The 15,290-nt window shown below is 40.2% G+C and overlaps 1 protein-coding gene across 1 annotated transcript; it reads left to right on the plus strand.

The window, feature by feature from the left end:
* The first annotated feature begins 2,291 nt into the window (after positions 1-2,291).
* LOC139413185 (eukaryotic translation initiation factor 2 subunit 2-like) lies at positions 2,292-14,891 on the plus strand. Its single transcript, XM_071160283.1, has 9 exons — positions 2,292-2,446; positions 5,561-5,741; positions 5,865-5,965; positions 12,478-12,610; positions 12,724-12,827; positions 13,478-13,626; positions 13,751-13,807; positions 13,990-14,075; positions 14,557-14,891. Exons 1-9 carry the CDS (start codon positions 2,429-2,431, stop codon positions 14,730-14,732), a joined length of 1,005 nt encoding a protein of 334 aa, XP_071016384.1. The 5' UTR covers positions 2,292-2,428; the 3' UTR covers positions 14,733-14,891.
* Positions 14,892-15,290: the final 399 nt, after the last annotated feature.

A 15,290-nucleotide genomic window follows, 5' to 3' on the forward strand; every position in this document is an offset into this window, starting at 1 on the left:
TCAGGGGATAATCTAGCCCTGCCCAGATGCATGAGTGCCGGAGGAGGCGAGTTGACAGTCCTCTATGATTTCTGAGAGAACTTGGGTGACATTGGATTCTCTCGGGAATGCAGGCGTCGCAGATTTCTGGGGTTCTTCGGAGGCAAGAGGAAAACCGTGGATGGGCGTGTGTGCCCGGGATCAGACTTCCTCTCCCTACTGCGTTCCCGTAGTCGCCCATCAATCCTTATGGTCAAGGCTACGAGAGAGTCGAGGTCCAAGGGAAACACCCGTCTCAATGTCAACAGTAGAGAGTTGACTCAAGGATGCTGGCCTTCGAGGCAGAGTTTCTCTGTCCAGTGTCTGTGTTCTTTTGACCATCTTAATCTTTTCTTTTTATTGGCCAGTCTGAGATGTATTTTTCTTTGTAACTCTGCCTAGAAGGCCAGTATCCCGGAGTCGCCTCTTCGCTGTTGATGTTGAGACTAGTGTTTTGCGGGTGCTATTTAATGAAGCTGCCAATTGAGGACTTGTGAGGTGTCTGTTTCTCAAACTACACTCTGATGTACTTGTCCTCCTGCTCAGTTGTGCACCGGCACCCCACTCCACTTCTATTCTGGTTAAAGCCAGTTTGCGCTCTTCTGTGAAGGGAGTAGTACACAGCATTATACGAGATCTTCAGTTTCTTGGCAATTTCTCGCATGCAATAGCCTTATTTTTTTAGAACAAGAATAGACCGACGAGTTTCAGAAGAAAGTGCTTTGTTTGTGGCCATTTTGAGCCTGTAATCAAACCCACAAATGCTGATCCTCCAGATACTCAACTAGTCTAAAGAAGGCCAGTTTTATTGCTTCTTTAATCAGGACAACAGTTTTCATCTGTGCTAACATAATTGAAAATGGTTTTCTAATGATCAATTAGCCTTTTAAAATTATAAACTTGGATTAGCTAACACAACCTGCCATTGGAACACGGAGTAATGGTTGCTGATAATGGGCCTCTGTACGCCTATGTAGATATTCCATAAAAAAGCTGCAGTTTCCAGCTACAATAGTCATTTATAACATGAACAATGTCGTCACTGTATTTCTGATCAATTTTACGTTATTTTAATGGACAAAAAAATGTGCTTTTCTTTCAAAAACAAGGACATTTCTAAGTGACCTAACTTTTGAACGGTAGTGTATATACACAAACAAATCTCAAAATCTCACTCAGTTTTGTTTTGAATACATTCATATTCACATGTATTCATATACATACAGTATATATACACTATGCAGATTGTTATCTGAAACATTTTGACAATGACTTCATACATGTTCTGTAAGAATGTTGAAAGATTCATCAAACATTTTTAACTCAATTCAATAAAGATAGTGGCTTACCAAAAAGAGGCTTACCAAATGAAATGGAGATACGTAAGAATTGCGACACTGCTTTTGTGAAAGATGTTGAGGAAACTGCAATGACTACTGCAAAGTCTATAAACAACTGAGGACGGGTGGAAAATGAAGTTTCACAGACTTACTTTAGAACTACAGTATGTGTCTGAGAATGTGTAGTCCCCCAGCTATTTTGAGTAGATTAATGACTGAACAGGGCCCTTGAGCAGCGCAATGATAAACACAGACATCTTCTTGATGAGCATGCATATATTACATATATTACAACTGTTTTCTTTTAGATTCAGCCTTACACTTGATAATTTGACAAAAGGATTATAGATATTCTATAACGACTTCATTTGATGTTAAAAATGGGCATGAAAGACAATATGTGCCATTCCTACAGGAATGTAATTTTTTAAAATTATAATCCCCTTAGTCTCGGATTTGCACATTTTGTTTCCAGATATAATTATTGCTTTCAGACTCCTGATGCCCAAAATCAAGCAAGTGCACAAAGTCCCATGATGATATGCTTTGATGCTCGGTCAGACTATTAAGTGAACACAGGTCCAAAATAGGGACAACAATGAGCAAAATATTGTTATTTTAAGATCTTGTATAGTCATTGTGTGGAGGTTTCAAATGAAATGTATTTGTTTTCATGGTTGACAACAGAATAAAATGGCTTTATATCATAATGGCAGATCGCTTCCAGTCTCCTGATGGCCAAAATCAAGCAAGATGATGATGTGCTTTGATCCTATGTGAGACTTTAATACATGTCCAAAATAAGGACACCAATGTTCCACCTTCCCAGATGTTGTTGACCTGAGGGTTGTGTACACTGAACTGTAGTAGGGTGCCGGAGCACAAAAAACTACATATCCCACTAGGCCTTTCCCCTACACCTGGGCATGAAATAAAAACCTTTGCGCATGCGCAAACACTACTGCTCGGTAGCTGATGCAAGAAACCCGAAACTGACCAGTGGTTTGGGTGATTAAAACATATACTGCAACGGATTTTCATCGTTATCTGACACAACATAGTCTGGAAACATGTCGGGAGACGACGAGGTAACTAATCCAATTTTACCATTGTAATTCGTGTTTATGAGAAACATAATTATGGCCTACACACGTGTGACAATGAGGCAGCTAGCTAAGGTCTAACGTTAGCCACCCCATGTTATTGCTGGTTAGATAGCTGCTTCATCTCCTTAACATTGTCATTAAAACCCTAGACATGTACTGTAGCTAACTATTTGTCATTGTGCGACCGTGTCCGATTGAATGTAGATATTTTGCTGACTGTTGGTGGATGTCAATTCAGTACCTATCTAACGGTAGTTTTTGATTGTGTGTTGTGTTAGGTTAGTGCTTCGTCCCTGCTAGCTACGTTACCCAGCTAGTTTGCTTCTTCCCGCAACGAGCCATTTTACAGATGTTTATGCGGAAGCTTCGCAGCCTGGCGTCCTTCATCGACCAAACCTAAACTAACGTTATTCGGGTTCGTCAAAATAACGTTTCCCGTCAACAGAGCCAGAGGCATACCCATTATCTCTAGGAACAATAGTTACGATTCGTTGGGTTGAATGAATGTGTCCTTTGATATCAGATAAGCGTTTGAAACACGTTTTTATCCAGGGTCTCCCATTTTTTTCCGCCTGTGGGCTGCCATTGTAGTCCATTCTAGACCACACGGTCCAAGAGAGTAAACTACCATGTAAACTCCAACTTCTACAAGCGGAAAATGGGAGACCCTGGATAAATGTTTTAAACGCTTATTTGATAGCGAAGGCCAAATTAGAGCCCTACCCATGCCCCCGACGCTAAGGCCCTATATCAGGCCCGATTTGCTTCTGCCAAATGTAAGGTCCGGGCCTACTCGAAATCAGAAATAACTTCCTGCGTTAGTAAATCCATTAGCTGTTCTTTTCTTTCAGTCATTGCTCCCTACACACAGCCCACCCCTCTCGTGGTAGCTATGAGTGTCTTAAAAAACGGCTTAGCTTTGTTTGCTCTGCGCAGTGAGTAGACATGAGAGAGCTGTTAGCTACTTTTCATCACTCTAAACTAAAGGAACATTATTTTATATGTAAAAAAAATCCTCCTGTCTTATATTTGGGCTCCCGAGTGGTGGCGCAGCGGTCTATGGCACTGCATCTCAGTGCAAGAAGTGTCACTACAGTCCCTGGTTCGAATCCAGGCTGTATCACATCCGGCCATGATTGGGAGTCCCATAGGGCGGCGCACAATTTGCCTAGTGTCATTGTGTTGCCATAACTGTAAATAAGAATGTATTCTTCATCGACTTGCCTAAGTAAAATATATATATACATATATATATTTTTTTTTAAAGGCTGAAGCATTTCTGACACCATGTTATGATCTTAGTCAGTTATGAGCAAATGGCAAATGGCTCAGCTTCAAAATGTTAGTGAAGCCCAGCCCGTATCCTAGTTAGTGATGTGAAAAAAACAGGCCCTCCCCTAACCCGTAGATTTTGTCGGGTTCCGTCAGGCAGCAGAGCTCTAGGGCACGTTCAACTAGAGATCGGACGATTTCAAGTTTTCATAACAATCTGTAATCAGCCTTTTTGGACACCAATTACATTGCAATCCACGGGGAGACTGCGTGGCAGGCTGATCACCTGTTACGCGAGTGCAGCATCAAAAGGACCTTGTGGCTGCAAGGAGCCAAGGTAAGTTGCTAGCTAGCATTAAACTTATCTTATAAAAAACAATCAATCTTCAATCACTAGTTAACTACACATAGTTTATGATATTACTAGGTTAACTGGCGTTTCCTGCGTTGCATATAATCAATGCGGTGCCCGTTAATTTATCATCGAATCACAGCCTATTTCAACTTCGCCAAACGGGTGATGATTTAACAAAAACGCAATGGCGAAAAAGCACAATCGTGGCACAAGTGTACCTAACCATAAACACCAATGCCTTTCTTAAAATCAACACACAAGTATTTTTTTTAACCCTGCATATTTAGTTAAAAAATTCATGTTATAGCAGGCAATATTAACAAGGGAAGTTGTCACTTGTCTTGCGTTCAGTGCAAGCAGAGTCAGGGTATATGCAACAGTGTGGGCCGCCTGGCTTGTTGCGAACTGTGTTGAGACCATTTCTTCCTAACAAAAAACGTAATTAATTTGCCAGATTTTTACATAATTATGAAGTAACATTGAAGGTTGTGCAATGTAACAGCAATATCTAGACTTAAAGTTGACGCCCGTTCAATAAAATACGGAACGGTTCTGTAATTTCACTGAAAGAATAAACGTTTTGTTTTCAAAATGATAGTTTCCGGATTTTACCATATTAATGACCAAAGGCTTGTATTTCTGTGTGTTTATTATAATTTGATAGAGCAGTCTGACTGAGCGATGGTAGGCAGCAGCAGGCTCGCGAGCATTAATTCAAACAGCACTTTACTGTGTTTGCCAGCAAGCTCTTAGCAATGCTTGAAGCACAGCGCTGTTTATGATTTCAAGCCTATCAACTCCCGAGATTAGGCTGGCAATACTAGTGCCTATAAGAACATCCAATGGTCAAAAGTATATGAAATATAAATGGTCTAGAGATTGGCGACGCATCAATTATTATAACTACAACCTAAAACTTATCTGGGAATATTGAGAAGTTAAAAGGAACCACCAGCTTTCACATGTTCTGAGCAAGGAACTTAAACGTTAGCTTTTTTACATGGCACATATTGCACTTTTACTTCTCCAACACTGTTTTTGCATTATTTAAACCAAATTGAACATGTTTCATGGAGACTTAATAGATTTTATGTATTATATTAAGTTCAAATAAGTGTTCATTGTTCATTCAGTATTGTTCTAATTGTCATTATTACAAATATATAAACAATATTGGCCGATTTTAATCGGTATCGGCTTTTTTTGGTCCTCCAATAATCACTATCGCAGTTGAAAAATTCCAGTCTGTCGACCTCTACATTCAACCCAACGAATCATACGTGTTGTTCCTAGAGATATTGGGGTATGCCTCTGTTGACTGGAAAAATTATTTTGGTGTAACCAAATAGATTAGGTTAGTAAACAATCACTCGTTGCGGGACGAAGCAAGTTAGCTATATTTGCAAGATTAATGCTGACACCGTCATAGGGGTCAGCCGTTCATAACACGTTCCGTTTGTGCTTTGCAGATGATATTTGATCCCAACATGTCCAAGAAGAAGAAAAAGAAGAAGAAGCCTTTCATGCTAGACGAAGAAGGAGGGGACGGTGCCAGTGAGGATGCTCCACAGCCAGAAGCAAAGGAGGTGGAGGTGGATGGAGGAGAGGACAGAGAGGTGGACTTTGACGAGGATGACGGAAGGAGGAAAGGTGAGGAAGTAGCAGGGCCCTCAGGTGCCTTAACATAATATAAACTAAAAAGGTGGCTTTGAATGTGTCTGACTTATAGGATCTTTTGTAAGTAAGACTTTTTGATCTTGGTATGTTTGCCAGAAATCTCTGATGACCTGGATGACTTAAACTTCTTCAACCAGAAGAAGAAGAAAAAGAAAAAGCCAAAGACATTTGACAATGATGTAGAGGAGGGAATAAAGGTACGTTTTGGGTTAAGTGCCCAGATAGCTGGCCAGTGGGCCTTACTTAGCGTGTAGAATGTTGACTTTCTTTTAACATGTTTTCATAAGTGTCTATTAAATTATGGAAATGTTTGACTTATCTACAAAATGGATTCCTGTCAACCTTGTAGGCGGTGGATATGTCTCATAGATCGGGATAAGATGGATTTTTGTAGCTTTAATTATACACTGGGTGTACAAAACCATTAGGATATAGACTGACATGGTAAATCCAGGTAAAAGCTATGATCCTTTATTGATGTCACTTTTTATTAAATCCATCCACTTCAATCAGTGTTGATGAAGGGGGCGAGACAGGTAATAGAAGGGGAAGACAGGTTAAGAAATATTTTAAGCCTTGAGACAATTGAGGCATGGAATGTATGTGTGTGCCATTGGGGGTGAATGGGCAGACAAAATATAAGGAGAACCGGTTTGTGTCAAGAACTGAAACGCTGATGGGGTTTTCATGCTCAGTTTCCCATGTGTATCAAGAATGGTCCACCACTAGGCTTGGGCGTAAATAGCCACGGGGTGGTTTTTCAATGCCGTTTAAACTTTCAAGTTTTTCAATACATATTAATATTTGCAGATGTTTAACTAAATACCTGCATTCAACTTGTGTAATGCATTAGGGGATGAAGCACATTGCGTTCTTATTTCACCTGTCACCTTATTTTGCATTTTGAAGCTTACTTAGTTCTCCAGAACAGTTGAGCCAGTCACATGTTTGTAAATAAGACAAGGAGACAAAGCGGGAGCAGGTGAGTCCAGCTGCGTATTGACACGGGTGACGTTTTATATTGAAAGTGACTTTTTGCTTCAATAGAGTGATCAGGGAGGTGCAACTATACTTTTCCTTCACAGAACGTACATCACTGCAACACATTCAGCTGAAAATGGTTCATTTTCATCAGATGACAACAGAAGTGCAACGCTATTTGACTATCTATGTTTACAAAACGCAGCAAGATTTTTGACTTTTTCCCTGTGTGAAAAACATAGAATTACGCGTTAACACAACCCCTAGTTTAACTTGCTATCTAAGTGGCTGAATTAATAAGGTTACGGGGTATCATATTGTGTTAGCACTCTACTCTATTTGAGAAGTCAAAGACCTTTGGATTAATTATCTGTACAGCTGCCGCTGCTATCTTGAGGCGGCAGGTCGACTAGTGGTTAGAGCGTTGGGCCAGTTAGCGAAAGGCTGCTAGATCGAGTCCCGGAGCTGACAAGGTAAAAATCTGCCGTTCTGCCCCTGAACAAGGCAGTTAACCCATTGTTCCAAGGCATTTGTTCAATTTGTTCTTAACTATCTCGCCTAGTTAAATAAAATCTAAATTTCCTTGCGTCGCCCCCCCCCCCCCCCTTTTCGTTCTGGCCCATCTGCTCCTCTTCTCCGAGCAGAGCAGGCAGGCCTGTTGCTCTAGCGACTCCAGACTCCACACAGACACAGCTCATAGACACAGATGGGGTTAGTTCTAAAAAATATTTGGTTAAGGTATATATGTTGTTGGAGAGCCCGTACCGCATGCGTCAATTTTAATACCATGTATTCCGTGGTGAGAGGACAGTATGACGATATGAAAATCTGGATACCGCCGAACCCTATCTATTACCCAACGGACATCCATCCAACTTGACACAACTGTGGAAAGCATTGGTGTCAACATGGGCCAACATCCCTGTTCAACACTTCTGACACCTTGTAGAGTCCAATTGAGGCTGTTCTGAGGACAAAAAGGGGGTGTACCTCAATATGAGGAAGGTGTTCCTAAAGTTCTTGTACACTCAGTGTACGGTGTATGACTTTCTGTGTTGTGGCTTGACCTGTTAAATTTCTCCTGTGATGGATTTTAGTCATAGGGTTTCTGGAGAGGTCGTTTTTGAGATCAGTGTAGATCCGTACTAAAATATATCTGGGGGTTTGGACATGACAGCCTAATACAGACAGAATCGGTTCTACAAAATATATTCTCAAATGTTATTTTCTCTTGTTACGCTGTGTGCACTGAACAGACATGCTTGATTTTTGATCAAACACCAGTGTTCAGATGAAGGGAATAAAACATTTTTTATAATGCGCACCTCAGCAGCGCTCAACTCACAGCGGTGTGTAGCCTACTGTAGCTGCTGGCAAAGTCATTCAAAGCCAGTTCTTCTATCACTCAGGATGCATCTTTCCAGTGCTATTATTTTTGCCATGTAATGTTATTAACCTCTCTAGGGTACGTGGGACGCTAGCGTCCCATCTGGCCAACATCCAGTGAGGTTGCAGAGCGCCAAATTCAATTACAGAAATGCTCATTATAAAAATTCAGAAATCAAAACATATTTTACATAGGTTTAAAGATTAACTTCTTGTTAAACCAACCAGTGTCATATTGATAAAATGCTTTTCGGAGAAAGCATACCTAGCCCAGAACACAGCCCCGTTGACAAATTATTACAAACAGTAACCAGCCAAGCAGAAGTGTTACAAAACTCAGAAAGAGAGAAAACTAATCCCTTACCTTTGATGATCTTCATATGGTGGCAATCAGAAGACATTCATTTACTCAATAAATGTTCCTTTTGTTCGATGAAGTCTCTTTATATCCAAAAACCTGTTTTGTTAGCGCGTCTTCAGTAATCCACGGGCTCAAAATCAGTCAAAACAATCAGACAAATCCAAATGGTATCCGTAAAGGTCATAGAAACATGTCAAACAATGTTTATATTCAACCCTCAGGTTGTTTTTTTAGCCTAAATTATCTATAATATTTCAACCGGACAATAACTTCGTCAATATAAAAGGTAAACAAGAAATGCACATGCGCCTAAAAAAGCTCTGCGACACGTTAGTGTTAGGGTCCACTCGTTCAGACTGGTCTTGCTCCCTCATTTATAAGAACACAAGCCTGAAACGATTTCTAAAGACTGTTGAGATCTAGTGGAAGGCATAGGAACTGCAAATGGAGCCCTAAGTCAATGGATACTGTAATGGCTTTGAAAAGAAAACTACAAAACCCCCCCAAAAAACTACTTCCTGAATGGATTTCTCAGGTTTTCGCCTGCTAAATCAGTTCTGTTATACTCACACACTATTTTAACAGTTATATGCATATCATATCTTCTGGGCTCGAGTAGCAGGCCATTGAATTTGGGCATGCTTTTCATCCAAAATTCTGAATGCTGCCCCCTACCCTCGAGAGGTTAAAACAAAATCAGACAACCCCATGGTAGAATAGTTGACCTATTTACATAGTTGGCTTGTGTTCTATGCCAGATAATATTCCTCTCAATGCACATTGAAGAGCCGAGAGCAATAGGAGGGAAACGTGCATTGACTGCTTGTCAGAATACATAACAATTCTAATTCAATCGTGGGAAAAAAACGTTTGAAAGACGTTTTGGCCTTTGCAACAAAAAAAGGGCGATCCCTGTTTTACATTGCTATCACATTCATTTCTGTACTCATTCAATTGTGCGTGGAATCTTTTTTCAAATGCAGTTTTAGAACCAGAGTTTCAAGCATGGTTTAGGCACAGCTGAGCAACAGAGCTCTTAAGGTGCAATGACATTTTTGTAATAGAGACATAAATTATTCAACCAAATTATATAATTTTTTATTAGACAATAATGATAATTCATAATAACAATCAGGATGTTGTCCAAAGGGGCAAGCCACTATGCTTCATCAGTTGGGCTACAGGTGATAATGCTTATTGCTAATAGCACATCTGATAATATGCACCATGCATAGGCTATGCAGTGCATTCCACATTTTGCTACGTTACAGCCGTATTCTATTTATTTATTTATTTTATCCCCTCAACACACAATACCCCATAATGACATAGCAAAAGCATGTTTTTTTGCGAATGTATTCAAAATAAACATGTACGTACAGTGGCAAAAGTATGTGAACCCTTTAGAAATACTTGAATTTCTGCATAAATTGGTCATGAAATTTGATCTGATCTTCATCTTGGTCACAAGACAAACGGTCTGCTTAAACTAATAACACAAACAATTATATGTTTTCATGTCTTTATTGAACACACTGTGTAAACATTCACAGTGCAGGGTGGGAAAAGTATGTGAACCCTTTGATTTAATAACTGGTTGACCCTCCTTTGGCAGCAATAACCTCAACCAAATGTTTTCTGTAGGATCAGATCAGTCATGCCACAGCATCTCAATCAGGTTGAGGTCAGGACACTGACTGGGCCACTCCAGAAGGAATATGTTCTTCTGTTGATGATTTTCTAATGTGTTTTGGGTCGTTGTCCTTTTGTATCACCCAACTTCTGTTGAGCTTCAATTGGCAGACAGCCTAACATTCTCCTGCAAAATGTCTTGTTAACTTGGGAATTCATTTTGTGCTGTTTTTTTTTCACAGTGTTGTGTGTGTTCCTTCCAAACAACTCAACTGTAGTTTCATCTGTCCACAGAATATTTTGCCAGTAGCGCTTGGGAACATCCAGTTGCACTTTTGCTAACTTCAGACGTGCAGCAATGTTTTTTTGGACAGAATTGGCTTCTTCCGTGGTGTACTCCCATGAACACCATTCTTGTTTAGTGTGTTACATATCGTAGACTCGTCAGAGATGTTAGCATATTCCAGAGATTTCTGTAAGTCTTTATCTGACACTCTAGGATTCTTAACCTTATTGAGCATTCTGTGCTGTGCTCTTGCAGTCATCTTTGCAGGACGGCCACTTTCTAGGGAGAGTAGCAACAGTGCTGACATCAAGGTCTTATGTCTTCTGAGATCTCTTTTGTTTGAGGCATGGTTCACATCAGGCAATGCTTCTTGTGAATAGCAAACTCAAATTTTGTGATTGTTTCTTGTTGGTTAGAGCTGCATTGCCGAATATCTCTAATCTCATTGATTGGACTCCAGGTTAGCTGACTCCAATTAGCTTTTGGAGAAGTCATTAGCCTAGGAGTTCACTTACTTTTTCCAACCTACACTGAATGTTTAAATTATGTATTCAATATAGGCAAGAAATACAATGATTTGTGTTATTAGTTTAAGCACAGTCTTGTTATGACTTAGATGAAGATCATATCAAATTTGATGACCAATTTATCCAGAAATCCAGGTAATTCCAAAGGGTTCACATAATTTCTTTCCAGTAAGTATTCAGACCTTTTACTCAGTACTTTGTTGAAGCACTTTTGGCAGTGATTACAGCCTTGATTCTTGGGTATGCCGCTACAAGCTTGCCTCACCTGTATTTGGGGAGTTTATCCCATTCTTCTCTGTAGATCCTCTCAAGCTCTGTCAGGTTGGACGGGGAGTGTCGCTGCACAGTTATTTTCAGGTCTGTCCAGAGATGTCTGAGGCTTTAGGTGCCTTTTGGATAACTCCAAGCGGGATGTCATGTGCCTTTTACTGAGGAGTGGCTTCTGTCTGGCCATCTACCATGAATGCCATATTGGTGGGAGTGCTGCAGAGATGGTTGTCCTTCTGGAAGGTTCTCCCATCTCCACAGAGGAACTTTAGATCTGTCAGTAACCATTGGGTTCTTGATCACCTTCCTGGACATGGCCCTTCTCCCCCAATTGCTCAGTTTGGCCGGGCGGCCAGCTCAAGGAAGAGTCCAAACTTCTTCCATTTAAGAATGATGGAGGCCACTGTGTTCTTGGGGACTTTCAATGCTCCAAACTTTGTTTTTAGTACCCTTCCCCAGATCTGTGCCTCAACACAATCCTGTCTCGGAGGTCTATGGACAATTTATTCGACCTCATGGCTTGGTGTTTTTCTCTGACATGCACTGTCAACTGTGGGACCTTTTTATAGACAGGTGTGTGCCTTTCCAAATCATGCCCAATCATTTGAATTTACCACAAGTGGACTCTAATAAAGTTGTAGAAACATCTCAAGAATGATCAATGAAAACAGGATGCACCTGAGCTCAATTTAGAGTCTCATAGCAAAGGGTCTGAATGTAATTTAAGATATAATTTGTCAACATTTCTAAAAACCTGCTTTTGCTTTGTCATTATGGGGCGTTCTTTGTAGATTGAGGAAATGGTTGTATTTTATCCATTTTAGAATAAGGCTGTAAAGTAACAATGTGGACGAAGTCAAGGGGTTTGACATTTTTAAAAGTATGTTATTGGGCCCATTTCTGGAGGTGGAAATTATATTTTAGTGTGTGTCAGCATAATTTTGTCATTCATTTTAGAGTAAATGTCCTTTTAAAAAGTCACCGGAACTGAGCTCAGTGCTATATAAAAATGTTCCTGGAAGGACCCCCTAAGCAAGGAGATTGGAGTTTGTCAAACTCTGTTTAATACATGTACAAAATGATCCTCTGTCCCTGAAAGTATGATGCGCATGACTTTCTTTACATGAATGTGGGGGTTAACGTGGCCCCTTACAATCGATCTGAGATGGACTTGAGTTTCGGTCATGGGATTATTTAAAAAAAAAAATTATTAGCCCCTGCATTTAGTATGTATTCAGTTGACTTTATTCTATAACTGTCCATACACAGGAGCTGAAAATTGAGACCGAGCCCTCTGAAACCAACGGAGAGGGCGACTTGATGTTAGAACTAGGAAAAAAGAAAAGGAAGTCCAAGGCTGTGAATTTCGACATGGATGACGACATGGAAATCAAAGATGACGGTGAGTGTACTGAATTCACAGGCTGGATAAATGTTGTAAGCCATAAAATGTTAAATTAATGCAACCAGCATGCAAACTGACTTTTGGCCTTTCTCATGCCTTGTGGTTTAAAGCCCAGGAAGACGACGATGGAAAGAACATTGACGACATCACGTTCAGCAGCACACAGTTGGGCCCTGCGTGGGCGGGCTCAGAGAGAGACTACACATATGACGAGGTACAATCTGAGTCAGTAGGTCAAGATACTTCCCTTAAAGCTGCAATATGTAACTTTTTGGGCGACCTGACCAAACTAACATAGAAATGCGAGTTATAGATCTGTCACTAATTGAAAGCAAGTCTAAGAAGCCGTAGATCTGGTCTGTGTGTGCTAATTCTATGCTTACCGTTCTTAAGTGTAGTTTCAGGTCTATCTTTCGGTTTTGTACACCAGCTTCAAACAGTTAAATACAATATTTTGGGTTATTGAAAATCTATTTCACAGCGGTTTAGATGGTACAATTATTCTCTACACTGCTACATTGCTTGTTTTGTGACATAAATTGAAATTTGGCAAATTATTAGAATTTTAGCAACCAGGAAATGGCAGCGTGATTTCTGCATATTGTACATTTAATTTTATTTTAATTTTTTTTAAACGATTTTAGAGGAATATTACACGAGTATATTACACTAGGCATTTTCATCACAAGAGACCTAAGCTGTACGACAAGATGTCAGGTCATCATGACCTTAAATAAAGGAATGTTTAGTTACATCTTCATTAGAAAATTATTGGTCAAATCCTATTGAAGCCAATGTCTTTCAGTGGTGTTTCCCAAGTATTTCATTCTACAATCCAGGCTGATTCATCTCCCTCTCTTGTAGCTGCTGAACCGTGTCTTTCAAATCATGCGGGAGAAGAATCCTGACATGGTGGCTGGGGAGAAGCGAAAGTTTGTCATGAAGCCTCCCCAGGTGGTCCGAGTAGGCACCAAGAAGTCATCCTTTGTCAACTTCACCGACATCTGCAAACTGTGAGAATACCATGAGATGCGCTGTTGAAGTTTTTAGAGATGTTGAGGTTTAATGACTTAGTCTCCCTTGTTGAATCACATTATTTTGCGTCATTAGTGCCCTTACTGTAATTTTTCTTGACAGGTTGCATCGGCAGCCAAAACATCTCCTGGCCTTCTTGTTGGCTGAGCTTGGAACAAGGTAAGGTTTTTGTCAGCAAGTGAAGGAAAGCATTTATCTGCTACGTTAAACATATATATATATATATATATGTTTAACGTAGCAGATAAATGCTTTCTTTCACTTGCTGACCAAAATATATTAGAAAATGAATGTGTATGGAGGATATGAATTTATGACTGAAACTATTTTTATTGCAACAGTGGCTCTATAGACGGAACTAATCAGCTCATCATCAAAGGAAGATTCCAGCAGAAACAAATAGAGAATGTCTTACGAAGATATATTAGTAAGTGCTCGTGTTGACAATTGTCCTACCTTTGTATGCATCTCTGAACTCGTGATTTAATTCTGATTTCAGTTAATCACTGCAAATGAGAGGATGACGACAATCTAATGTACTTAACATTTTTTTGTTTAATTAAAATGATAGGGGTTCGACTTTGAAATTTGCTAGCCATGTTCATAACAAGACTTGCTTGGTTGTGAGCTGTTCCTCTAGGATTTAGCGAGGGTGATATGTAATTTTTGCAAAATATACAATTCCGTACATACTGTTCGAGGGTTTGCAAATTTGACCAGTTACGGCGCTATTTCCACAACAGTTAAATCAGTGCAATATTATCGCATAAAACTGATTTATCACCGCAGTACAAAAAGCCAGTTAGCAATTTCAACCAATCACCTGACGTTCACAGCATAATATGGTTAAATCAAACCAGATGCCAACAATTTCCAATCTCATCCAAGTTTTTCTATCCCCTTTTTAGAGGAGTATGTGACGTGCCATACATGTCGCTCCCCCGACACTATCCTCCAGAAGGACACACGACTCTACTTCCTACAGTGCGAGACCTGCCACTCCCGCTGTTCCGTCGCCAGCATCAAGGCAGGTTTCCAGGCAGTCACAGGCAAGAGGGCTCAGCTCCGCGCCAAAGCCAATTAAAACCACCACCGCTGCCCCCTCTCCCCCATCTGTGCTCTGTTTCTCTCTCAGAAGCGGAGTGGACAGGATGGGGCAGGCTGGACGCTTTTATGGACTGTCTGTGGATTTGTTACCTATTGTAAAGAAATGAATAAATCGTATACCATCTGGGTGATCAGACGCAGTCTATATTTCCTAATTCTACTATCCATCACTATGGTGGACCAGGGTAATTTAATTGAATATAATGTCATTTAATATATAAGCATTGTTTATTCGATACTACTAGATAAATCCATTATTTTGTTCAGACCATCCCTCTTGTGCATCAGGTTCTTAGCTTCCAAAAGTATGAATTCAGAGTCCATATTAGGGTATGTTCAAACAGACAAACTTATGTGGGATAATTTGCTTTTGGGGGGGGGGGCTACAGTTGTGTTGCACTGTCAGAAAAGTTGCTAATACAGTTGAAGTGGGAAGTTTACATACACCTTAGCCAAATACATTTAAACTCAGTTTTTCACATCTCCTGACATTTAATCCTAGTGAAAATTCCCTGTCTTAGGTGAGCTAGGATCA

This window comes from Oncorhynchus clarkii, chromosome 7 (assembly GCF_045791955.1).
Source record: "Oncorhynchus clarkii lewisi isolate Uvic-CL-2024 chromosome 7, UVic_Ocla_1.0, whole genome shotgun sequence".
In the NCBI taxonomy this organism is placed as follows: domain Eukaryota; kingdom Metazoa; phylum Chordata; class Actinopteri; order Salmoniformes; family Salmonidae; genus Oncorhynchus; species Oncorhynchus clarkii.

What these genes read in the sequence shown, in the direction of transcription:
- LOC139413185 (XM_071160283.1), top strand. An exon ending in GGATGACGGAAGGAGGAAAG is followed by an intron (nt 5,742 to 5,864) that starts GTGAGGAAGTAG and finishes TATGTTTGCCAG; the next exon opens with AAATCTCTGATGACCTGGAT. An exon ending in TGTCTTACGAAGATATATTA is followed by an intron (nt 14,076 to 14,556) that starts GTAAGTGCTCGT and finishes TCCCCTTTTTAG; the next exon opens with AGGAGTATGTGACGTGCCAT.